This window comes from Artemia sp. Qi Xiang Cuo, chromosome 12 (assembly GCF_049724085.1).
Source record: "Artemia sp. Qi Xiang Cuo chromosome 12, ASM4972408v1, whole genome shotgun sequence".
NCBI classification, from domain to species: domain Eukaryota; kingdom Metazoa; phylum Arthropoda; class Branchiopoda; order Anostraca; family Artemiidae; genus Artemia; species Artemia sp. Qi Xiang Cuo.
This window is the reverse complement of record NC_142805.1, coordinates 48,160,280-48,187,938: the sequence shown is the minus strand read 5'-3', so window position 1 is coordinate 48,187,938 and position 27,659 is coordinate 48,160,280. Positions and strand designations below refer to the sequence as shown.

The 27,659-nt window shown below is 36.4% G+C and overlaps 1 protein-coding gene across 1 annotated transcript in view; it reads right to left on the bottom strand.

The window, feature by feature from the left end:
* LOC148946209 (D-lactate dehydrogenase, mitochondrial-like) overlaps positions 1-27,659 on the bottom strand; it is a 531,845-nt gene that overhangs the window by 492,921 nt on the left and 11,265 nt on the right. Inside the window, exon 3 of the mRNA XM_089097633.1 lies at positions 21,331-21,472. Coding sequence (XP_088953759.1) covers positions 21,331-21,472 — 142 coding nt within the window. The remainder of the gene's footprint in view (positions 1-21,330; positions 21,473-27,659) is intronic.

Genomic DNA, 27,659 nt, shown 5'->3' with positions numbered 1-27,659 from the left:
GGATAAAAGATGTTTCCTTGGATTGGTTTAAATCCATATTTGTATGGAAGGTCAACTAAGGTAATGTTAGGTGACATCGTTAGTGGAGTCTATCCTGTAAAATGTGGAGTTCCACAGGGCTCAGTCCTGGATCCGTTACCCTTTCTCGTATACGTCGATACTCTGAGGTTCTACATGCCTGAAGCAACTATTACAGCACTTACAGATGATAGTGCTTTGACGATTTTTACACAGTCACTAGAAGAACTAGTGGATAAAGCAAACCGAACGATTTGGTGTTTACCTCCTTGAGTTACCTTGTTGTTAATACTTCTAAGACAAATTATATGATTTATAGTAGGATAGAAAAAATTGTAAAGAGCGTTACTATAGTATTTGAAAATTTGTCGCTTTCACAGGTTTTTGAAAATAAATATTTGGGGTTTTTGTTGATAATAATTTTGGTTGCAAAAAAACACATAAATATGATTTCTTCTAAACTTGCACGAGGTCTTGGAGTGATGCGGCGTTTGAAACACGTGTTACTTTTAACTGTTTTAAGAAATGTATATCATACTGTTTTTCATCCTTTTATTGTTTATGGTTGCTGTATCTAATTTTTCTTCAAATATTAAAAGACTGCAGATTCTTCAGAATAAGGCGCTTCGAGTACTAGGTGAGTTAATTCAGTATGAGCGCAGGCGTGAATGTTTTATGAGTCTCAGAATTTTAAATGATCATCAGATCAGGGACCATCAGGCGGAAGTGTTTACTTACCAAGTGCTTAATAGATTATCTCCTGAATATTTTAGAATTTATTTTAAGTTACATTCAGATTATCATCAGCATAGGACTAGAGGTTATGTAAGTTTAGACTCAGAAGTAAGGACTACGAGTCGATCTTATTTTGTAATTAAAAATTCTGTAGTTAATTTGTGGAATGGTTTCCCGGAGAGCATTAGAGAGTCAGAAGACCAGTTTCAGTTTAAAATTAGATTAAAAGAGTTTTTGTTTGTTGGTAATTGAGTATACTTTATTGTTGTTTTTTATATTTTTTTTATTTTTTTTGGGTTTGTTTCGTGGGTATTTTTTTTTTTTTTATTCGGGAGGGTTGAATAGTATTGAAAGGTAAGAAAAGAGTAGGAATAGTGAATGAGTTTTGTTTATGATGAAAGATGGTGTGACGCTGCTCAAGCCACAATAGTGGCTTAATAAAGCGTCACACGTTCTTACCATTTTCTACGTTTGATTGATAATGCTATTTAAAAAATAGAGTAAGTGCCAGATAGGAATGATGTAATTATTAGTTGAAAATAAAACCCATCTCATCTCATCTCAAAGAACTTAGCGGAAAGAGAAAGGTTTGAGGAAGGGTAGTTCTTCTCATGCACGGAATAATTTCTGTTCGTTGTAAGTTTTGATGTTGCTTCTTACTTTCAGTCGAAGAAACTTGTTGTTTTTTTATTTAGTTACTTAAAGCTGTACGTAACCGAGCTACATTTTTTTTTTCAAATAAAGGCGAATAAGATAAACTTCATAGAACATTCTTATCAAAAGTGATTTTTTCCAAGAACTTTGAACAGCCATTTGTTTATTTGCCAATCGAGTGGGAGAGAACAATAATTAAAGCGTTATCATCTTAGTTGAGCTTTTTTTGATCTGATATAAGTTCTTAACCATAAACTGAGATTAATTAATATTCACACAAATAAATTTTATCAATAGTCTTTCACTTATTTACTAGTATTTTTTATTTGTCTATTTATATTTATTGGTAAATTTGATATTCAAGGGGAGGTTGGAAAGGGGAGGGGAGCAAAGGGTAAGTTAATTCGGAGGTTGAATTTAATTCTGGAGGAACAATGTTAGAGGTTAAAGAAGAATTTGTTTATTTGGGTGTTAAGTTTAGCGCACAAAAGGAGATGTCTAGGCACGAAGAAGATTGTAATTTAAGGGGTAATAGGTTAATAAATGTGCAAAACAGTGTGGAAAGAAGTCCAATAAACTCTAAATGACCAGGAAATCGAAGAGTGGCAAGCCCATAAGGACCAATCTATGTTTTTGAGGTTTTACTCCCGAGCTAAAGAGCGTCAGGGAGAAGAGGTTCATTTTAAATTTGGACTGAATATAGAGAATTTGTATAAAGAGAAATGGAATAGAAGAATTTGTCGTTGGTAAGGGGGAATAGTTTGGATTTAGGAGAGAGAAGAAAGTTTTAGGAAAGTTTAGGTTGGCAACCGGCCGTTACTTTTGCCCGATGCGTGGATGTGTAAATGAGAATCTCTTTCATTTTGTATCTGAATGTGAAGAGTTGTCTGAGTTGCAGAATGACTGTTTTGGACAAGTGTTTTGGAGTGAATTTTGGTTAACTGAACGGATGTCTCAGAGGAAGGCGTGTGCTATTAAACAGTTGTGTAAGTGCTTTCGTATTGGAATTGAACATAGGGAATAATCTTTGAGGGGATAGTTTGTTAAGGTTTTTAGAAGTGAATTTTGTTAAGGTTTTGAAGAGTGAATTTTATTATGGTTGTTATTAATCGGTTAATAATGTTGACCTTGCTGTGTTCTTTGTTTGTTTTTTCTTGGTTTATATTATATAAAGTCAGGGTCGTAATTTGATATGGGGCATGGGAGCGACTGCCCCCTCCAGACTTAAGTCCCCCCCCACCAGACCTCAGTTTGCCCCCACCCAGTGGAAATTTAGTTTCTGCAAAAATTTTTGTCAAAACTAAGATAAGCCTGCATAATTCAAGTATCCAGAGAAACAGGTCTCTTTTCAGTAGGAAGGCCATACTAATGACGAAACTTATATAATTTATGCAAGATAACACGACTATTTCTAGGCCAATCAGAGAGTTACAATACTATCAGGACAAGATCACACATTTTTTTCTAAGCCAATCAGAGAGATAGAAATACTAACGGGAGTGAAGCATCTAATATAAGAATGAGTTTTCAGTATAGTTGTTATTGGTTTGAGAATAGAATTCAATGAGGAAGAACAGTTTACTATACTCGTTTATTTATTTGGCAAGATATATATTTGCAATAATGAGTGGAATGTTTACACTATTAGAAGTTGACAGTGGAGTTGGTAGCAGCAGCAACAGCAGCAATGGTACAAGAGCACCAAACATTGCGGTAGAAATCACAAGAGGATCTCGACTTTGTCTCGAGTGGGAAGAAGTATATATAAGATAAGTGATATCGTTCAGTATATTCATATTAGAGGATCAATTATGCTTCGCTGTGAAAGTCGATATAGTACATATACAGAGACTTCAAAGTACTTTAAATGCAATAGTAAAGTATATTGAGGACAATAAGTTATATCGGTATTTGTATATGTGTAATATATTATTGTTGTAATTACGCTCACACACACACAAATTTTTTTTTTCGAAATCAAAAATGTCCTTTTTCTTTTTGTTAGGTATTTTAAAATAGGTTATCGAATATTCTCGAAGTAGAACGAATCGTGGTTAGTCTAGAGTCAGCAGTGAGTGTGTTAGGATTGAAAAATGAATGAATTTGAGAAAGAGAGAATTAAGTCGAATCTTGTGATTATGGAAAAACGTTTGATTCTAGATTACAATTTTCTCGAGTTATCTCTTCAACGGAAGATATTTTCTCAGAGTACACTTGACAATATAATGGGGAAGGATTCTCCACCATTGGACTATTGTATGAAGCTTTTACGACATGACTCAAATACTTTTACTCAATTTATAGATATATTAATTGAAACAAAGCAAAATTATATCGTGGATATACTTTTAAAAACATTGCCGTAGATTCTATGTAGATGACTCTCCCTTTAAAACAGGTTATGTAACGTCACAAAGTTACTCCTCTCTCTCCCCCCTCTGAATTTATCGATCGTAGATCAGTTTCTTTTTAGCTGTGAGAGAGTTGACATTGGAAATCCAAAAATATTCTATACATGCCCACTATGTATGTATACTCTTGGCAGTTGGTCATCATGTGAGAATTGTACAATTATTGATGAATATAAAGAAAAGGGCAAATTATGCAATCCGTGTAAATTACATAGAGGATATGCAGTACAAATTAATGACTGTAATTCATGTCTTGAAGCGATTTGTGACTCTCACCCTAGAGGACAACTATGCTCCAATTGTCACTATGACAAATGGGATCAATGGGAGAATGCTTATCCTGGTATAATTGGAAAGAACCATAAACGTGACTTTAGTTTATTTCTACGACATTGGTATCGTATTGGTTTTAAATGATCTTTGGAGGAGGAATCAGGTGTCAGATTAAGCAGCTTGGGTAAAAATACAATTTAGTTTATACGTCATCGTTTTGAAAAGACTGGCTATTACGACTGTAAACCTAGTGATTTTTATTTAGCTGTTACAGAATGTGATTCACCACTTGAAAACACTGTATGTGATATTGCTTCAAATAGACAAATTGCAACACGGGAATTTCACAATATGAATGCAAATAGTATCATTGACAATACAAAGAGATATGATAAGAATGAAGTTACATTGTACTGTAGAAAGTGTGGCTCTGACTCTGCAGCCAATCAAGATTAATGTACAGTGAATTCAAATGATCCACCAGCATTAGTGGTTCTCGACAGTTGCCTATACACAGAAGAAGAAAAAGAAATCTAAAGTGTAGAATGAAGACAATGCTGTTGTGTATATTCATTTTTTTATTAACAAACAAATTTAGATACATTTTTTAAACACTTCACTCGTAGGGCACTAAAATCAATATTATACAGGTCTGAGAAGGTACTTTCCACCATAAAGTCGTTCAGACGTGGATTGTCTACGTAAATGTTGAGAAACTGCTTGTAAGTATAGCCGCGACGTCTGAACACGAAATATACTAGCGCATGAAAAATGCAAATTTTAGTCGTCAGATCCTGCACTCTCTTCTGGTTTGAATAATAGTTTTTCCACTACTTTCAATATAGTTGTTGATGTCTGGAGTGAAGAATGTATAGGGTAGGCCGAGAGGATATAAAAAAATCAAAAGTCTTCATTGCATGAAAGATGCACAACCAGTGAACGGTATTCACAGTCGACGGACTGCTATTAACAATGATTAGGGTATTGTTTGCACTTTGAATTTTTCCAAGGAAGTCCGAAGGTAAACAATTGGATCTGTATTTGGACATGTAGGGGTCCATATTAAATACAGTGATTATTTGACTAGTGTTCATGGTGTAAGGTCTAGTAGAACAATGCCTTCGGGAGTGATTTCCCAATAGGTTTCAAATTGATTTAAAGAGATTAGTGCGATACTTTCATGTAATGGATCGGCAAATGTACAATATAAACGCACATTCCCCGTTCGTACTATACTCATATCTTGAGTGCCAGACAAGTCTAGTAAATGATACCATGTCTTTTAGCGAACATTTCTTCAGTTATACCATTTTCAAATAGTAGTGAATCATGATCTAGGGTTTGCATTGTAAACTCATACAATATCTTGTAGGATTTATCAAAAGATAGATTGTAGAGTGCGATTCTATTTGCTTTACATACAAGAGTTGAAAGCCCAAACATCTCAAATTTATGTGGACAACCTGACCACGATCCTATTGCTCTAGCACTTTTTACAAATGTCAATGCTAATTTTGATGGAATTTCGCCATTGATAAAGGATGAGTCGGTGAAGGTGCGCGAGCCTGTGAAAATATGACGTTGATTGGTGACTGTATGAGGAACAAGTAGTTTAATATTATTCCCACTGGCTCTCAGTTTTTCCACTGCGAAAGCAACAGAACTCATAACCTGCTTTTTTCGTGCATGTAGTTTTGCCGAGGTGAGGGAGAGAGAGAGAGAGAGAGAGAGAGAGAGAGAGAGAGAGAGAGAGAGAGAGAGAGTTACATCAGGATTGGAAGGAAGTTCCTTTCGTAAAATGGAATTGGATGGAGCAAGCGTCAATTTTACATCCACTTTAATACTTGGTGGTAGCCATTGGGGCATATTAAATATCTCATGATATATTTTTCCCACTAGTTGTAATTCACTAGTTGTAGCATTTTTAAGTGCATCTGTACTATCATTATCTGTCATATATTCATATCTATTGGCGGTGCCTCTCAATTCCTTGTAAGACTTGGGTGTCATCAACATGAACTGCATATAGCTTGTATAATTTGAGAGATTGTTGCTTGTTCTCACCAGTTTACCATTGATGTAGATAGTAATTTAACGACCAAAATTGTTTATTATACAATTGCAAAAAGAAAATCAATCAGGATGAATTGGCATTCCTTTGTCGGATTTCTTTGATATCACATGCAATCCTATAAATGTAAAAGATATGTCCATAAAGTAGTCTTCATCTGAAAAAATTTGAAAGTTGATATTGTTGGAGAGAGGTTGTTGTGGACAAAATCGATCACAATATCCATATCTTCGCTCACGTCGAAAATTTCCGCATTGAACAGATTTAAAGAAGAGTTTATTGAAGGAGGAGGATTCTTATTTACTGGATGTGTCGTTGTCCCTTGAAGGAAATGAAATTTAGTTTTAATCGAACAATTTTCTTCCTGGGGCTTCTTCTTCTACTAGTGCTTATTGTACTTGTCGTTTTTTTTCCTTCTTTTCTTTGACATGAGTGATGTCTTTCGTTTCTGACCTGAGTAGAGACTGATGAGTGATGCACTGTTTCTCATCCTATTTAAACCTTTTCCATTTCGTCTAGATTTCAATTGCTCGCCAAGGGTTCGCGCACTGGACCTAAGATTGTCCGAAGCTCTTTTTTAAAATCCATGCTAGTTACAATCGCATAGTGTACAGGATGCAAAATCTGTCGCAGCCGGTACAATATAATTTTTAGCCAGAGGTAGTGCAGAGCAAAACTGCTTAGCAAACCAACTGCCAGGACCGCAGCTTGACATTGATGAAAATCTTTGGTTATAGTCCATTCTATTCTCCAGTTGTCTTGGTCCAAGAGTATTAACATTGCAGTTAACATAGGCATAACTGAATAACGCTATTCTGTTAGCCATCTCGTTGTTGTTAACACTGACCACGACGGGTCGAAAATTGCATATAATCACAGCCAAACATTTGATATTGCTAGACGATCACCTAATTCAGTTCTTAGTGTTAACTGGCAGAGTTCCAAATAGGAAGCGTTTATGGGGATATACTGAATATGCTTTATATTGTAATGGTGAATATGATTTTGATTGGTTTTTCGTTCAAGAACTCGTAGGAGGGGAATATTGTTATTGCCAACTCTGGATGTTTCAACAAATGAAGCATAAAGAAATATACAAGTGTCCGTGGAGAAGGCCGGCGGGTAGTCAGCAAAAATGACATTAGTGTTTCCGGTACTTTTACCATTGATTATATTAAGTTTAAAGCCAAGAACATCTTTTAGATTATCATTGAGAATAACTTTTTCACTGGCAATGGGTGAACTAATGTAAATCTTGCCCTCTTCCTTTGAATAGTTGAAATGAAAGGCTCCTTTTTCACGAGCAGAAATTCTCTTATTGATAGAACGACATAAATCATTCATACAAGTGAGTTCCTCGTATGGTAATTCAACATATGGATAATCTAACCAATTGATATTTTGAATTTTATGTTGTTCGCAAACGGCTGGTAGCCAATCATAGGGTCTAATTTGCATATCATATTTGCGATCTTTTCTCAGGATATCATAGATATTTTTGAGAATACAATTGATAGGAGCCACTTCACATGCGCCGTCGAATTTCATGTGGGAGAGAGTTTCGTCCAAAAATCACTTGTTTTATTCAAATCATTGTAGAGAGGGTCGGAGGCATTGGACAACAATGTCACATAGAAATCGTTGGGCATTGTTAATGTCTTCAACTGCAATTCAAGTATCAAAATCAGGGTCGTATCCTAGCCAAAGAACAAGCAACTGTCTCTTGCCCCTGCGAGTACGTGTCTTTAATATCTTTTCAATTTGATAGATTTCACTATTATTTTTAACTTTTTGTAGTTCATAGTCATAAAAGCCGCCGAGAATCTCTTCATCTTTGGTATCGCGCAAACGATAAGTTATGGGTTTAGTGGTTCATAAACAACTTTTTGTAGTTCATAATCATAAAAACCGCCGAGGATCTTATCATCTTTGGTGTACTCGCAGACGATATGTCGTGGTTTCGGTGTCTAGGATTTTGGAAACTTTAAAAAGTTCAGTGGCCCATAAATAGTTCCCCTTTTCAAAAATATTGCTGGTTCCATTAATTCGAACAGTATCACCAACATTGAATTTTTTATTCACATTTTTTTTAACTGAAATATTGTTTAAGAAAAGTGTCAAATGTATTTTTACTGCAATGAACTTCCTGAGGGCTAACGTTGGACACAGATCGATGAGGTCGTTGGTTATATATTTGCATGATTTTACCTAAATCATAAATAAAAGCAGCAGTATTTCTCAGTGTACAATATCTCGAAATTAATAGACGAATCGTTCTTATCAACCGTTCAGCCAATGCAGCCTTTATCGGACTGTGTCTATGATAGAGCTGTGTATTATATTTCAATAGTGGATCACAATGTGGATTAACAAATTCGCTACCACGATCAATTTGAATTTTTCTATAGGAATCTTGTTCAAGAATACCTTCTAAAGCCTGAGTGACTTCAACACCTCTCTTTGATCGCAATGGAATAGTATATGCATAGCGACTAAAGACACTGATTGCCACTAGAACATATTTGTAGGGTGTATTGTGCTGTCTTTGAATTTCATCTAGAGTTAAAAGATCTGTATGCATTATATGCAGTGGGAAAAAGGCTTTAGTTTGTCGATATTCTTTGCCACGAAGCCTGCGATTTCGATGTAGAGTGTTACTCGGTTCATTTTCTAGACGCTCTTTTGCATTTTTCAAAGTGCTGTTGACACCGCCACTGACGTTAGAGGCAACTTTATAAAGTGTTGTGGGGGAACTTAGACTTCCAACTTTACCAATATGTTCATAAATATGTTTTAAAACTTCATCCATTTTGAACGCATAAACATAGGGCAATGCCCGCTACCCTTTTGCACACTGGAGGGTGGTGCTTGTGACGGTGAGTTGATATCAATACGTCTTCACTTTAGTCTAGCCGCCACCATCGTCGGTGTTATCCAATCATTGCTGTTACTAGGAATGCTAGTATTTTCCGAGATTGATTTAAATTCTTCTTCTCCTTCTTTTTTAAATAGTGTTGTTGTTGGCGGTGTTGGTGCTATAATGCTGACACTTCTACTATATTCCCTTAATTTCTTTAGAATTTGCTTATTGCCAATAAGACTTTTGGGTAAGTTTGATGTATTTATAAATCTGTATAGGTTATTGTCAAATAATAAAAGTCCTTTACGATTTGTAACCATATCACAAATTAAATCAAGTAGATTATAACTTTTTACCTGAATTATAATTCGTTTCCCTGTGCTATCAACTTGAACTTGATGATGATCATCACAACTTTCCAACATGAGAAATGTTAATACTACTTTACTCTGTTCCCGTTTGGTGTATGGTAGTAGGTTTCCAATTGTTGTCACTATTGAATTCATGTCCTTCTCCTTTGATTGTGCTGTTGTTGTTGCTTTAGAATCTTGACGATATGTTTCCTTTTTGGGTGGCTGCGGATCAATAGCATTGACGGGGGGTCTCTCACGATAAGGTCTATGTTTGTCCACACGACGGATGGCATATTGATTTAAAGCAAGCTTATTATAATGGGCAAAATTTTTATCATTAATGAGTTTGCTTAGATTGTCCTCAAAGTGTTCAATTGGTGAAAGGAGGAGTACCGTTAAAGCCGCTTTGTGGGTTTAGCTCTCGAGAGAAAACTGTTTACAAGTCCTGCGATTACTGGCAGTAAAAGTGTAAAAAAGCTACCGTCCGCATGACGTTTTCTTTTAAAATATTTTCCTTTGTTTTTGCAAGCCAAGGCACGTACAGTGGAACAATGTTGCTTTGTCTGTTGTCCAACCCCTTCTAGCAACTGTACATTGCCCTCAGTTAAATTTAAACAAGGTTCAGATAATAGATTAATAAATTCTTTGTCAACACCATTTTTGAGTATGGCCTTCCTGAGTTGTGGTTTTGGAGTGCTTAGAACGTAAAATAAGTGTCTATTTTCGTGTAGTTTCTTCAGTGTCATGATGGCAACTAATAGCCCTTTCTACTGTTCACCGGAAGGTAAACGGTAATTTCATTGGTGAAAATATCTGTGAGTACACGCAAATTCACGGGTGTATTCTGATTAAAATCCAGAAAAATGTACCCATAGGGATTATTTGTCGCCTGAATGTAGGCTAAAAGTAGAAATTTGGGGGCAACGGGATATGTTGGTTTATTGAGAGTTATTAGAGTACTTGAATCACGAACAACTCGGTAGGATAATATAGACGGTGCAGTTCAAAGCAAGGGTCCTGATACACTTGCTCTGATGAAACAGATTGTGTAGAACTAGGGTTATGGAAATGTGTTCACGATGAGAGTGAACAGTAAACAGTTGTAGCATTTCCTGTGAGAACTGTTGAATGTATTCAGCTACATCATGGCTCAATACTATTGAAAATGTCAAATTCCCATATAAAGTGTATTGGCATGGATGCGGCAGCGGCATTAGCTTTTATTTGGATGCTGAGATACTGTTAAATGCTATACAAAATGTAAATTTTTTTTGGTTTTTTAAGGAACAATTTAGTATAATTTTTAATTATTTTAGATAAAAGTTTCGTTTTCCCCGACATTGACAGACCATAGAGAAGCGATCTGAATGGTGCTTTAAATGGATACTTACTGCTGTTAACAACAGTTGGACTACAACTAACTGTAAACCATACTTGTCTAATGAATAAATAATAATTTTCCCTAGAGCAGCAGCATCTACCTAGTACTATATTCAATAGCAACAACAAGAATAACAAAAATATATTTTTTCTTTTGTTAGCAACACTTTTTGTACAACAATAATAATAGCAAAAGAACAAGAACAATTTAAGAATCATATTTTTCATTTATTGACAACAATGACAACAAGGACAACAAAAACATCATGTATTTTAAATAATGCATACACTTCAGTAGCAACAAGAACAACAGCAGCACAGTTGAACACATTTGTAGACTAAGAGAATAGGAAAATATAAAACACTATTTACAACATTTAAAAGATAAAATCCCCCCCAGGGCCAGGCCGAGACCCCCCCCCCCCTACGGGTCAAACAGGGACCCCCCCCTTACCCCTCCGGGACCAAAGGCTGGGCCGGGACTAGCCGGGGCCCCCCACTCCCCGGGGCCAGAAAGTGCGGAAGAAAAAATATGTATACAATAGCAGCAGCAGCAAAAGTTAAATGGTGTTGACGACGTTGATGATGGCAAAAATAGAATGTAGATTATGTGGGTAGACACTCATGTCGAACATATTTCTACAAAGTGTGTAGGCACCCCTTTGTAAGCTTGTTTTACATCCTTATCGTGTGTTCACACAGTATACTTTTGGACCGGGGAACACCCCATTGGATATTAAATCGCTCCCCTTCTTCGATTTTAACATTAATAATTGATTGGGGGTCTGGCGTTTCCCCAACTCAGGGCAGATGCTCTCATTCCAATTCGTGTAATCCATACTTGAGCTGATGTGGGCACCATTTTCCAAATATTTTAATAAATTCTCGGTTTTAACTTTTAACAATAAATAATCTATGTCTCCATAGTACACTTGAACTTCCCCTCCCTTGGCCATTGTACCTTACACACATTGTAAAAGAATGACAACACGAATTTCTTGGAAATTTCTAGTACTGAGCTCCCTGCCGCAATATTCTTATTCAAAACAACATTTCTCTTTTTTCTGTGCAGAAAAAAGTGAGGAGAAACTCCCCCTATTGAAGCATTCTATAATTCACATTCCGATAGTGAATGCACTGCCGAAAATCTGAATTTGCCAAGAGGATATGGGCTAAGGGTGGCTGTAAAAATGGTTGGGAGTATAGTAGAATGTACTTGGCAAGCGATGTGTTAACTCTTTTAGATATTGTCTGCAAGAACAGAGACCAAATCTATTCGGAATTCGGCCAAGACATTGGCTATTGTTTTTCAACACCACACCTGGTGATGGATTTAATTCTAAAAATCAGTAGGGGAAAAATAGGTCTAATCACCGATGTGGATCAACACTTATTTGTAGAAAGATCTATTAGGGGGGGATAAGTTTTTCACGGGGATCGCGTCTTAACAACGGATCCAACAGGACAGAACTCTGTTGACGGCGTTACAAAGTCATATGCTGTTTTTCTGTACATAGATTCACTTTACCCCTCGGCAATGTCTCACTATAGTTTACCCTGTGGTAATTACAAATGGCTTGAAAATCCTTGTGCCATAGATTTCCCAGACATTCACACTGTTGAGTAAAATGGTCCTCAAGGATGTTTTTTTAAATTGACGGTCACATACCAATGGCTCTCCACGACTCTGTCAAAGATTTTGTTTGTCCCCTGCGTAAATAGACCGGCGTCCAAGGGACCTGTAAGTCAATACAATTTGTCTTTGTTCGGGAAAATTGGTACGCATTGAACCTCTTCAAAGCAGAAAATCATTGAAGATCTGTAACAAAAATTGAATTCCGTTTTTCACCATATGCTATTGCGATGGATGGTGACCTATGGTTTCAGGGTTACAAAGATACACAGAGCCCTGCAATTCGATCAGAAATCCTGCTTAAAAACGTTTATTGACACTTTTTTTCAGTACTCGTTCATTGTCAAAAAGTAGAGTTGAAAAAGAAATGTATAAACTTATTTTAAATTCAGCTTTTGGGAAAATGTGTGAAAGCTTACGTAACAGATCTCGTTGTGACGTCGTAACCTGCCCCAGAGAATCTGCTCGAATCGTCACCAATCCCAACTTCACAACATTCACATTCACATTCATAGACCCGAATATGGTTCTTCTACACAGAAAAAAGAGAAACGTCGTTCTGAAAAAGAATATTGCGGGAGGGAGTTCGATAATAGAAATCTCCAAGAAACTCATGTTGTCATTCTTTTACAATGTGTTTAAGGTAGAATGGCCAAGGGTAGAGGAAAGTTCAAGTGTGCTATTGAGACACAGATTCTTTATTGTTAAAAGTTAAAACCGAGAATTTATTGAAAGATTTGGAAAATGGTGCCCACATCAGCTCACGTATGGATTACACGAATTGGAATGAGAGTATCTACCCTGAGTTGGTAAAACACCAGATCCCCCATCAATTATTAATGTTAAAATCGGAGACGGGGAGACCGATTTAATATCCAATGGGGTGTTCCCCGGTCCAAAAGTATACTGTGTGAACACACGATAAAGATGTAAAACAAAGACCTTATTTAGTAGGCTACAAGGTTATGAAAATAACGCATCTGCTACATCTTTGGAATAGCAAAGGGAGTCAGAGTGGAATTTTCAAGCACTATTAGGGGGGGGGGCAATGAAAATTATTTTTTGGCAGAAAGAGAGGGAGCAAATAAGGATGGGCATAAAATGTTTTTTCTGCTATCTTTCTGTGGGACCTGTAATATATCCACGGTTAAGTGGCAAAGTGAACCAAAAGTTACTAGGTCATCAGAGCAGCATATCTGCAATATCCTTGGAACGGATTTGCACATAAATTTGAAACTTTCAGTAACTACTTTGGAGGGTGGAGATGGATCTCGAATCTTAACTTGGGGAGAAGGGTTTGAAGTTTGGTCCTGACTCTGTTTAAAATGTTTGATCTTTTAACAAAGCAAACACTCACAAACGAAATAAGAACTCCTTTCAGATAGGCACATTCTGGTCATGAAAAGGCATTGGGGGCGTTAGTCCTACTGCTGTTTATCATAGTTTCTGTTCATTTTTAATTTAACTCGAAAAATTATTCTAATTTCTGTTCTCTTTGGGTTTTACTTATTTATTACTAGCGATTTATATTCGTTTTAGACTTGAATCCATAGTTGACTCTATTTCCATTTGTCTTAGGTTTAATGCAGCTCTTTGCTTTTCTTTAAAGAATTTCTTTTTTGGGAAAAGTTCTTTTTTCAATTAACCTAAAACTAAGAAGAATCTTTGTGGTTTTGATGCAATACTAGAAGATTCGCTAAGGCGAATCTTCGTGGTTTTGATACAATGCTAGAAGATTCGCTAAGGCGAATCTTCGTGGTTTTGATGCAATGCTAGAAGATTTGCTAAGGCGAATCTTCGTGGTTTTGATGCAATGCTAGAAGATTCGCTAAGGCGAATCTTCGTGGTTTTGATGCAATGCTATTTCCGTACCTTAAACCTATCCTGCATCCCAGGAATATGCACATGTTAGCGATAAACTCTGTGTTTGTACTCCTAAAAATGACAAAAGGGTGATCGTAGTATTTTTTTTTATTTAATCTTGGTAATTAAATAAAAAAGAAACTGTCGCACCCATTCTAATTTCTAAAAATAATGATTTCAAGAAAAAAAGGGTATGAATATGTACTTAGCACGCAGTTTTGAAAATATCAGCAATCTTATTTAAATGAGTAAAGATTCAGCAAAATAAAGCAGTGAGGTTAATTAGTAAATATGATATAGAAATTTTAAGTACAGAGTTGATACTTAGGAAACTTAGGGTATTGAACGTGGGTCAAATTAGAGATTTTCATATTGGAATTTTTGTGTTTCAGAGTCCGAATGTTTTCACACCTCATCTTTTTAATATTTTTTTTATTTTTAGCTCATCTTATCACGGATATGCTATGAGAAATGCTGAAGACCTGGTAAGTGAACCAAGAAGTGCGGTTCGTTCTAGCCATGTGGCAAGGCACACGGGTCCGGTGGTCTGGAACACCTTTCCAAACTTAATTCGGGAAGCGGAAAGTGTGCCGCAATTTAAAACCCCGTTAAAGAAGCATCTCCTTGCGGGCGGTTGGTGTGTGTGGGACTGGAAGACGACAGAGAACAAATTAAATAATTTTGGTTTTTCTTTTATCATTATTATTATTGTTTTTTTATATTTATTATCCAGTAATTATTATCTCCTTTGTTCTTTATATCTTTGTTCTTTATTTGTGTTTATTTCAGTGACGATTTGGCTAGTTGTATAATTTAGTAAATATGTCCAGGTTGTGTTTTTCAAGCATATTTATGCTTTGTTTGTAATCGGTCTTCAAGCCGACATGAATTATTTTTAGTAAAGTAGTTGAATCCGAATGATGGAGCCAAATTTTATTTTTGTTTTTCGATTTATTTGAAAATTCAGTTTTAGGTTTGTATATGTCGGAGACTAGGTGCATATTTTCGTGTGTCTCTTTTGGGGTAGGGCCTACAAATTTTGAGCCAACAAAAAGAGAAAAAGAAAAGAAATGTGACTATTTTACTTTTTGCACACTGGGCTACTTCCAGGAAAACAGTTTTTGTAGATTAGGCTCGCCTTGGTTCAGGGATTTACAGTTAGAAAAAAAGCTTCCTGGGAATTTGCTGGACTCTATTTTGGGGTTAAATAATTTTTTTTTCTTATGTTTTTCTTTCTGTATTCGGTACTTATGTGTCTGGGCGCATGTTTGCCTATCTCAATACCTGTTTTTGTCGGCTTGTATGTCAGAATCCATATATTTATATGTGTTTTTTGTCTCCCTCACTTCCTCTGCTTATGTGTCTGGGTGGGTTTTGCCTATCTTATTGCCTGTCTCTGTCGGTTTGTATGCCTGAATCAATATATTTAAATTTGTTTTTGTCTCTCTCACTCTCCTTGCCTATGTGTCTGGGCAGATGTTTGCTTATCTCAGTGACTGTCTTTGTCGATTTGTAGGTCAGAATCTATATATTTATATATGTTTTTGTCTCTTTCACTTCCTCCACTTATGTGTCTGGGCGGGTGTTTGCATATCTCAATGACTGTGATTGTTCCTTTGTATGTCTGAATCTATAAATTTATATGTGTTTTTTTCACTCTCGCTCTCCTTGGCTATGTGTCTAGGCGGATGTTTGTCTATCTCAATGATAGTGATTGTTGCTTTGTATGTCAGAATCCTCACATTTATATGTGTTTTTGTCTCTCTCACTTCCTCTGCTTATGTGTCTGGGCGGGTGTTTGCTTATCTCGGTGTCTGTCTCTGTCAGTTTGTAGGTTTTGTCTATATCAATACCTGTCTCTGTTGATATGTATTACTGAATCAATATATTAGCAGTTGTTTTTGTCTCTCACTCTCCGTGCCTTTGTGTCTGGGCGGATGTTTGCGTATCTCAGTGACTGTGTTTGTCGATTTGTATGTCAGAATCTATATATGTATATATGTTTTTGTCTCTATAACTTCCTCTGCTTATGTGTCTGGGCGGATGTTTGCCTATCTCAATGCCTGTTTTTGTCGGTTTGTATGTCAGAATCCATATATTTATATGTGTTTTTTGTCTCCCTCACTTCCTCAGCTTATGTGGTTGGGTAGGTGTTTTTATTTTTCATGTCCTTTATCTTTCGTATTTTTTGCTATAATTAACTTATTTACATGTTTTTGTCAATGTTATTCTCCTTTACCATGTTTAATGCCAGATGCTTGAATATCTATTTGGCTCTCTCTGCCGATTTTTATGTCAGAACCTATATATTTTTGTGTTTTTGTCTCTTTCACTTCCTCTGCTTCTATATCTGGGCGGGTGTTTGCCTATCTCAATGCCTGTGATTGTTCCTTTGTGTGTCTGAATCTATATGTTTCTGTGTGTTTTTTTGTCACTCTTGCTCTCCTTGCCTATGTGTCTAGGCGGATGTTTGTCTATCTCAATGATGGTGATTGTTGCTTTGTATGTCAGAATCCTTACATTTATATGTGTTTTTGTCGCTCTCACTTCCTCTGCTTATGTGTCTAGGCGGGCGTTTGCTTATCTCAGTGCCTGTCTCTGTCAGTTTGTATGCCCGAATCCATATATTTATATGTGTTTTTGTCTCTCTCACTCTCCATGCCTAAGTGTCTTGGCGGATGTTTGCCTATCTCAATGCCTGTGATTGTTGCTTTGTATGTCAGAATCCTTACATTTATATGTGTTTTTGTCTCTCTCACTTCCTCTACTTATGTGTCTGGGTGGGTGTTTGCATATCTCGGTACCTGTTCTGTCGGTTTGTATGCCTGAATCCATATATTTATATGTGTTTTAGTCTTCCTCACTTCCTCTGCTTATGTGTCGGGGCAGGTGTTTGCCTATCTCAATGCCTGTCTTTGTGGGTTTGTTTGTCATAATTTTTACATTTATATGTGTTTTTGTCTCTCTCACTTCCTCTGCTTATGTGTCTGGGCGGATGTTTGCCTATCTCAATGCCTGTCTCTGTCGGTTTGTATGTCAGAATCAATATATTTGCATATGTTTCTGTCTCTCTCCCTCTCCTTGCCTATGTGTCTGGGCGGATGTTTGCTTATCTAAGTGACTGTCTTTGTCGATTTGTATGTCAAAATCTATATATTTATATATGTTTTTGTCTCTCTCACTTCCTCTGCTTATGTGTCCGGGCGGATGTTTGCCTATCTCAATGCCTGTTTTTGTCGGCTTGTATGTCAGAATCCATATATTCATATGTGTTTTTTGTCTCCCTCACTTCCTCTGCTTATGTGTTTGGGAGGGTTTTTGCCTATCTCAATGCCTGTCTCTGTCGGTTTGTATGCCTGAATCAATATATTTGCATGTGTTTTTGTCTCTCTCACTCTCCTTGCCTATGTGTCTGGGCGGATGTTTGCTTATCTCAGTGACTGTCTCTGTCGATTTGTATTTCAGAATCTATGTATTTATATATGTTTTTGTTTCTTTTACTTCCTCTACTTATGTGTCTGGGCGGGTGTTTGCCTATCTCAATGCCTGTGATTGTTCCTTTGTATGTCTGAATCTATATGTTTATATGTGTTTTTGTCACTCTCGCTCTCCTTGCCTATGTGTCTAGGCGGATGTTTGTCTATCTCAATGATGGTGATTGTTGCTTTGTATGTCAGAATCCTTACATTTATATGTTTTTTTGTCTCTCTCACTTCCTCTGCTTATGTGTCTGGGCGGGTGTTTGCTTATCTCAGTGACTGTATTTGTCGATCTGTATGTCTGAATCCATATATTTATATGTGTTTTTGTCTCTCACTCTCCTTGCCTATGTGTCTGGGCAGATGTTTGCCTATCTCAATGCCTGTGATTGTTGCTTTGTATGTCAGAATCCTTACATTTATATGCGTTTTTGTCTCTCTCACTTCCTCTGCTTATGTGTCTGGGTGGGTGTTTGCTTATCTCAGTACCTGTCTCTGTCGGCTTGTATGCCTGAATCCATTTATTTATATGTGTTTTTGTCTCCCTCACTTCCTCTGCTTATGTGTCTGGACAGGTGTTTGCCTATCTCAATGCCTGTCTTTGTTGGTTTATGTTTCAGAATCCTTACATTTATATGTGTTTTTGTCTCTCTCACTTCCTCTGCTTATGTGTCGGATGTTTGCCTATCTCAATGCCTGTCTTTGTCGGTTTGTCTTTGGATGTTTGCCTATCTCAATGCCTAATTATTTTTTTTTATAATTTCTGTATTGTGTATGCAAGAGGTGAATTCAAGAAAGAGTTTGTTTACTTACAATTTTTTTTCATAATGACAAATCCGACAACGGCTGATGATAAAGAATTTATTCATTCTAATTGATTGATTTTGTCAATGTTATCTGACGTAGCCGACAAATGATATCGATAACGAATTTTAATAAAGAATTTGTTCAATTTGATACTTAAATTTTGTCAGTGTTATCAAACTTATCTGTCAAAAGACATTGATAAAGAATTTACTCGCTCTAATACTTAGATTCCGTTAAAGCTATCCCAAGTATCTGTCAATAGATGTTGATAGAGAATTTATTCATTCTTATACTTAGATTTTCTCTATGTTAACCTATCTATCCGACATATGATGTATGCAAATTCCCCTTCTTACGTCTCCAATTTTTCAATAGACATTCTAAACGTTTGATATGCTGGCTTACTAAAAAAAATTGGTCACTACAAATATTAATTTTCTAATAGTAAAAGTTGCGACACACATATCTATATCATTCCCATTTTTAAGTTGGAAAATATTAAATATGAATTTTTTGTGTTTTAAGTGTTTCATGACATTCTAAGAGATGTAAGAAAAAGGTTAAAAAAAGTTAAAAAGAAGTTAAAAAAAGTTAAAAAAAAGTTAAAAAAAAAATTATAAGAAAAATTAAAAAAAAGTTAAAAAAAAAATTAAAAAAAAAGTTAAAAAAGATATAAAAATGTTTAAAAAAGTTAAAAAAAAGTTAAAAAAAAGTTAAAAAAAGTTAAAAAAAAGTAAAAAAAAGTTAAGAAAAAAGTTAAAAAAAAAAGTTAAGAAAAAAAAGGAGGGGGGAGGGGTTGGAGGGAGGGGGGAGAGATAGGGTTGAGTGATATGGGTAGGACTTGGGACCCAAGTATCAGAAGAAATTGTTTGTCTAATATGCATCTCAAATCATCGTGATATGCATATTCTCATGATGATGCCATAAAAATGCCCCGAAACAGGTCACTTTTAACACCTATCAAAAATACAATTGATAAATCGAATGTGCTTGAACTTGTTCCAGTTCAATGGAATGAACCTGTTACGATATTGTGAAGCTTAACATCAGTTGGGAAATGTCCCAGAAACAATTCATTGGATGTATTTCTAAAATCATAATATGTTCAATAGCTTGTTGGTTCAGTCGATTAACGTGTCGTTCTTTTACCTTAGGAAATCACGGGTCTCACGTTCGATTCCTACATCAAACACAAATTTCATATATATCAATGGGAAGATACTTAGAATGTGAAAAATCGTAAATAAAAAAAAAATTAATTAATATAATTATGAAAATTAATGTAATTATATAAATTAATTAATAATAAATTAATTTAGGTAAATTAATTAAACAAATTAAATTACAGAAAGAATTTCACAATTTCATACAAAGGAAACGTCACGCACTTTGAACACAGATCAGCACGAATTTTCACGGTGGTTGAATTCCGGTCATTACACTGTCTGCTTGTATTGGCGGGACTGTCTTGTTGTAAGCATTGTAGCTATATGGGAGACACCCCGCTTGTAATCGTTATAGCTATATGGGGAGACACCCCGCTTGTAATCGTTATAGCTATATGGGGGGACTGTCTGCTTGTAAAAATTGTAGCTACATTGGCTACCTGTCTGCTTGAAACTGTTATAGCTACATTGGCTACCTGTCTGCTTGAAACTGTTATAGCTATATTGGCTACCTGTCTGCTTGAAACTGTTATAGCTACATAGGCTACCTGTCTGCTCGGAACTGTTATAGCTACATTGGCTACCTGTCTGCTTGAAACTGTTATAGCTATATGGAGGACACCCCGCTTGTAATCGTTATAGCTATATGGTGGGACTGTGCGCTTGTAATCGTTATAGCTATATGGGGGGACTGTGCGCTTGTAATCGTTATTATATGGGGGGACTGTCCGCTTGTAATCGTTATATACATACTACTCTCAAGGATGTAATTTTCGAGCCGACAGGATAAAAAGTTTTCTGACCTTTTTTGCATCCTACTTTTTGGGGGCCCTTGTCCCCGAACAATTTTGTTTGCAGATTAGGCTCCTCTTGGCCCAAGGATTTATGGCCGTAAGTTTCAAATGGATAAGGTGAAAAATATTTTCGGCCCACGTTCAGGCTCCCAGCAGTTACCCTGCCAAAAAATATGTATTCCTCTTGGCTCAAGGAACGGTGCCTGAAACTTTAGAGGCAATCATGTATCCAAGATGAAAGACCCCCCCCCCTTCACCATGAAACCTATTTGAAAATAATTGGCAATTTGTATAATTTATGGACATTGCCCCAGGGGCTGGAAGGGGGTATTTTGTCATCCTAGAAGTCACATTTTATTCAACTTTTCGACAAAATTTTATCGGAATATTAATCCGACATCATGGGGATTTACAAGGGATGGTTACAATACAGTGCACAGGAGGGGATGGTTACCCTCCAATCACTCTCGAGTTGCCTTCCGACACTAAGACTGACATTTCAGGTCAAATGAGCCCCCTCCGATTTTTCTACGACCATCCCTTCCATAAGGGATGTTCAGGAAAATGATATTCCAAAACATCAGTTCGAAATATCTTTCTGATAATCGTTTCAAAATAGATATACTTTTTAAAAACACATGGAACAGTGCTCGGCATATATTTGCAATCAGAAAACAAAAAAAAGTAAGGGGAAGGGACAAGACTTACTAAGGCTAACCAAAAAGCCTTACCTTTCAAAAACATAAATGATTCTTAAAATTTAAGGAGCAATGCTTATTATATATTTTTGAGGAGAAATAGAAGAAAATAAGAGCAGAAAGGACGTGGCTTACCGACTGGGAACCAGAGGCCATAGTCTTTCAAATGATGATTAAGCATCTGTCTTGTTATGCCTGGTTGGACTGTGATATCGAAATCTTCAGGGTTAAACACAGTAATCTGATCCATTTTGCTTAGATCAATGCTGACACCACCCTAAAAAACAGTTTCTATATCGTTTTCGTAAAAGTAGGAATTTTTTTCCCCTGCTTTGTTCCTATTCGGTGCTCATAATAAATAACAGTTTTTATAATAGGGGAAAAAATAATAAATAGGGGGAAATATAATATAAAGGGGGGAAAACAAACAAGACCAAAGGGAAAGATTCTCTTCTTAAATTGATTCTCATTGGGGTCATCGTCTTTCCAGCAATGGTTTAGCCTCTCTGTCTTCTGGTCTCAGTGAATCGCAATATCAACATATTATGATGAGAAGTCAAAACTTTATTCTCGTTCTTTAAATTAATTAAACAAAAAAAAAAGTTTTTTAACTGAAAGTAAGGAGCAACATTAAAACTTAAAACGAGCATAAATTATTCCGTATATGAAAGGGGCTGCCCCCTCCTCAACGCCTCGCTCTTTACGCTAAAGTTTTTAATTTTTTTTAAAAATAGAGTTGTGAGAAAGAGTCAAACTTTAGCGTAAAGAGCGAGGCGTTGAAGAAGGGATAGCCCCTTTCATATAGGAAGTAATTACTGTTCGTTTAAGTTTTAATATTGCTCCTTGCTTTCAGTTAAAAAAAACTTGTTTTTCTTTAATTTAATTACTGAACGTTTTTGAATGAATGCAGGTTTTCATTTTGGCTCATCGTACATGAGCAATTAAAACGAAATTTGTATATTAATTTTACTTTTTTTAGGCTAAATGGCTTTCTCGAACGTTGTTTAATTTTATTTATGAGCGTTTTTATTAGTAATAAATATTCGTAACTTACAAATTAACTTAAGTAACGAACTTCTATATCCGTATATTTTTATTACGTATATTAGGGGGGGCTCGCACCCCTAGTCAATATCTCGCTCTTTACGCTTAAGTTCGAATTTTTTTTTCCAATTCTGTAATAATGACCCCTTAATCACAAAGGCCGTTAATTAGAATAAATAGAAAGTACTATACTCTTATGAAAGTACTAAATAAACTTTAGCGTAAAAAGCCAGGTCTTAACCAGGAGGTGAACCCAATCATTTACGTAATAGTTTCTGTTCGTTTTAAGTTTCGATGTTGAAAAATTCTCAGTTGAAAAGTTATTCAGCTGAAAACTTGTTTTTTCATTTAATTTATGATCGTTTTTTCAAATAGTGCTAGGAAATCCGGCGCCCCCTTCATAGCAATGTCCCTTCCTCCATGAAAACTTCCTCCATGGAAATATCCTCCAAAGTATACTTCGATCCATCCTCCCGCTACCTGAACCACCCCCCCCCCCCCCAGAAAACGTCTGTATACTTCCCAATAACCAATACTATATGTATACATAAGGCAAAGTTCATACCTTGCAGCCCTTCCCCCGGGGACTCTGGGGAACTAAGTCATCCTTAAAGACATAGCTATTATATTTTTCGACCATGCTGAACGAAATAGCTATCTCAAAATTTTGATGGGGTGACTTTGGGAAAAAATGAGCGCGGGAGGGGGCCTAGTTGCCCTTCATTCTTTTTGGTTACTTAAAAAGGGCACTAGAACGCTTAATTTCCGTTCGAATGAGCCCTCTAAAAAAAAAACAAGCATCCGTGATCTTTCTTCTGGCAAAAAATGCAGAACTCCACATTTTTGAAGATAGGAGCTTGAAACATCCACAGTAGGGTTTTCTGATACGCTGAATCTGACGGTGTAATTTTCATTAAGGTTCTATGAATTTTAGGGGGTGTTTCCCCCTTTTTTTGAAAATAAGGCAAATTTTCTCCGGCGCAACTTTTGATGGGTAAGACTAACATTATGAAACTTATATATTTGAAATCAGCACAAAAATTTGATTCTTTTGATGTATCTATTGGTATCAAAATTCATTTCTTTAGAGTTTTGGTTACTATTGAGCCGAGTCACTCCTTACTTACAGTTCGTTACCACGAATTGTTTGATATTGACTCAATCTATTCAACGCCCTCCTCTTTACACCCTCCAAGGAAGTTCCCATTTCCCTTAAATCTTTCCGTATGACGTCTTCCCACCCAAACCGGGGACAACTTGCTTTTTGTTTGGCCCTAAACGGTTAACCAAAAAGGATAATCTTTGGCATTCTGTCATTCTTCACTCGCAGAACATCCCCTAGTCATCTCAACCCTTCATTCATTATAGCCATAGAAAGCAAGATTGAACCACATTTTATGTACAGCCTGCTGTTTAAGATATGGTCAGTCGGTCCGGTACCCAAAACAATCCATAGTCCTGGATGCGTTGGGATCCAAGATTAGACCCAACGTTGCGTTTGGAGACCGTTGGTTTACCGTTTTAAGGAGGAATTTTAGTTAAAGCTGAAAGTGCGTTAAAATATTAACTTTTGAATTAGATTTGTGGATAAAGTAGAACTTTGGGACATATCTCAATTTCTAAAACTTCATTAATTTAGGGAGCCCCAGAAATGGGGCACTTACATTCTTTTAAATAGAATTGCAAATCATCAGGGCTTGCGCATAAGTGGAAGAAAGACGCAGGGGATCAGTTACCGCGCGTTCTCTTTTGTTTTACCGATTTTTGAGCTGATCAATTGTGGTCACTAAAACACCGATTACTACCAGAACTTCTGAAAAATTTCGAATAAACCAAGACCCCAGGTAAGAAAAAAAAATGTTCAGCTTTAACAAAAAGGAAAAAGCCCAGATTTCCATGATATTTACTTTCTTTTCTTGAAGGCAGCCCTATCCGTTGCCGAACAATCTTATCTGTTATTAATCAGCACTGGCTGGCAAAATTGAGGGGTGGTTGAAGTGGCGAACAGGCAGGGGCGGATCGGGGAGCGCAAAATAGGTTGATCCGATAAAGTTGCATTAGGAGCAAGTCTATTTAACATAAACTTGCGTTAATTAAGTAAATTACACTACTTTAGACTACGTTAGGGAGGGTGCGCGCCCCCTCGCTCTCCCCCTGGATCCGCCACTGCGAACAGGAGGCTCTATAAAGGCAACACCCATATGTGATATCCGTAAAATACTATGTTGACTCACGGCTAGGATATTGGTACTTTCTTAGACATGATGTCCAGTAGGAATTCCTTTGAAACGGCATAGGAAATGTTAAAGATAAATGCAGTAAATTCGCAGACCCCCACCCACCGAAGGCATGAACGTGGACTTTGACTTTTTGTTCAATATTGTTTGAAATTCGTCTGACCCAACAACCGTAGAATTTAAAGCCTCTCTGCCTCAGCCCCTTGGTTAAGAAGCTGAAAATACCCCAAACCAGCAGGTAATGAATAACAAACCGTGCAATAAATATTCTTTGAAGACCAAAACGAGGTGGAAAAAAGAATGTCACTTGTTAGTACCGCTTATGAGGATCGATTACCGCTTGATGCGGTTAATTCTTAGAATCAACCGCTACTAAGTTTTTCTTTTTTTTTTGCTGATTCTTGTAAGCACTACAAATCAGACAACATTATAACACTTAAAAATGATGTACATTTAAGAAAAGTACACTTTCACTTGCTATCATCATAATTATCTAGTTCTTTTTCTAAAATCAGGCATGATTTTTTTTACTTAGTTCCATTTCTAGAATTGGAACTAATTATTTAACAAATATATTTTGAAAAAAAAAGAAAAAAAAAAAAACTTTCAAGAAAAGAAATATATATTAAAACCAAAAACTTAATGCTTCAAACTTAAAACGAACTGAAATTACTATTAGTGAATAAATGAGACCCAAAATAAAAAATTAAAATGAAAAGTCAAACCTAAAACAAGCAGAAATTACCACTGACAGGAGTAGGCCTAATACCATCTAAGACCTCTGAAGGCCTGAACGTCATTTGCGCTTTACTGAAAAGAAAATAGTATTAAACATTTTCCCTTTTATAGCAATAAAGTAACAAAAATTGTTGAGTCTCTTGTTTGTGGTAGTTTCTTTTCGCTCTAAGTTTGACTTGACATGTACCTCTTATGTATTATCTTTTCTTTCCCAGGCCGCCACTTATAGAAGGGGTGGCTGTAAAAACTCTGGAACATTTTTCTCAAGATTTCCTAAACCTTTTTGGAGACCAGGGTCAAACACATCTTCTTTTCCCAATAAAAAGCCTTACGTACAAGCGATGAGCAACTTACATAACTTACAGCCCTTGTAAAGGGCTTTGGGGGTTATAACTTAAAGGGCTTTGGGGGTTATGTTAACCCTGGAATTATAGCTATTTGAACTTTGGTCTATTTAAAACAAAATGGTAAAGGTATCTAAAAATTTTGACTGAATGAATTTGGAGGAAAAGGGCATGGAAGGGGGCAGGTTGCCCTCTGATTACTTTTAACTCTTAAAAAGGGCAATAGAACTTTCGATTTTCAATCGAATGATTCCCCTACAATGTGAAGTCGCTCTGTGAAAAAAAAGAAATAAATTACAATACATTCTAATAATACAAAATAATACATTTAAATGCATAGATAATACATTTAAAAAAAATAATAATACACTATCAGAGGCAAACCTAAAGCGTTGCCTTTGATAGTCTTTTAATGGTTAATGATTCGAAAACTTTTGAAGTCTTTTTTTCAGTTTTTCTGCTTACGAACTAAGATATGGCTAGCTATCAAAATTTTCAAATAACAATACTTAAAAAAAAAAATTATAATGGTTTACTATAGAATTTTGGGTAGATTGGGAGGGGAAATTCTATTGAAATGGATTGAAAATGTGCATAATCTTGGCGTTCTATACGGCTGACGCCATCCTGGCCCCAATCACATTACAGCAGTGAATATAGATGAATATTGAACCACCATTTTATTATAATAGTATTATTGTATTATATTTGGCTGCAACAGCTTGTTTTGTTCAAATAAATGCATTTCGAGGTCATTTATAATATTCCAGTTTTAGATAATCCGAAGTTTATTAAACCATTTTTCAGCCAATTGAAAAGGGTGAAAGCGTTGATTAATTGGTCTGATAGTCAAATGGCCAATGCAAGTCCGTTGAGGGTCAAAGGACCGTTGTTTAATTTTTTTTAGGACAGGTATTTTATGAATATTGTAAGTCTAGAGGAATTGGAAAGAGAATTGACCTAGGCTTATTTGGCGGGAAAAACGGCTCGAAAAAAATGTCAGGAAATAGCTGAGCTCAAGCAGTCAGCTAATGAAAAAGTATATCAGTTTCATATGAGAATTGAGAGTGCAGCGAAAGCTTACGGGTTTGAATTTGGAACTCCAGCTGTTTTTCCCGAGGGGATATCTTTGCATTGTTTTGTCGAGGGCTCAAGGGTGAATATAAAGAGGTATCTATTAGAGCATGAGGAGTATAATACTTTGAAAGAAGCGTATAAGGTTGCAAAACGCTATGAATCCATAGAAAATGCAGTTTTAGAAGAGAAACAGGAATTTTTATCGGCTGCCGTAGGGTGTGGCATGAAAATGACAGGACAAGATGAGGAACTCCGTCGAGGCTGGCACGACGTAAAACGAGGTCAGGGAATAAGAGGTAGGTCAGTTGGTAGGGGATACAGAGTTAGTTGAAGAGGTCAGGATAGAAGTTATAGTGTAGATAGTGGAAACGAAGGATTTGGTTATATGTCCCAGGAAAGTGGTAGTAATATTCCCGCTACCAGTTGGGATTGAAATAGATTATCTCGGATTAGAATTACCAGAGTTAGCTCGGTTTCAGAGAAGAGACCCTGAGTTAAAGAGAGTCATTGAGTATGTTGAGTCAAAGAATTGAAGTGATGATTCTTTGAATGGCATTCACGTTGGGATATGTGGTGCTGGGACTGGTGAAGGGGCGGACGTAAGTCGACCGAGGGACCAGCTTCCAGGTTATAAGGAGGAACCTGGAAGGAGTGTAGTTCAGGGGATCCTGGATCAGGAAGGCCGGGACTTGGCGCGGAATGGGGTAGGCAGTGGATCACCGAGCCTCAGAAATCCTGCAGGTAGCGCGCCTAGTGAGAGAGATGCAAATTTGCCGAAAGAGAGTAATGCAAATTTGGGCGACAAAGAGAATATTTCATGTGTGAAGAGAGATGTAAATTTGCCGAGAGTAGTAATGCAAATTTGGGCGACAAAGAAAATATTTCATGTGTGAAGAGAGATGACGTCATGTGTTCAAAGAGAGAGAGAGACTTACCGTTGTGGTTGGTTCGAATTTTTGACAGTTTATTTATGAAGGATGATGTTCTTTATTGCTATCCGGTAGGAGGCGTTGGCAATGAAAAA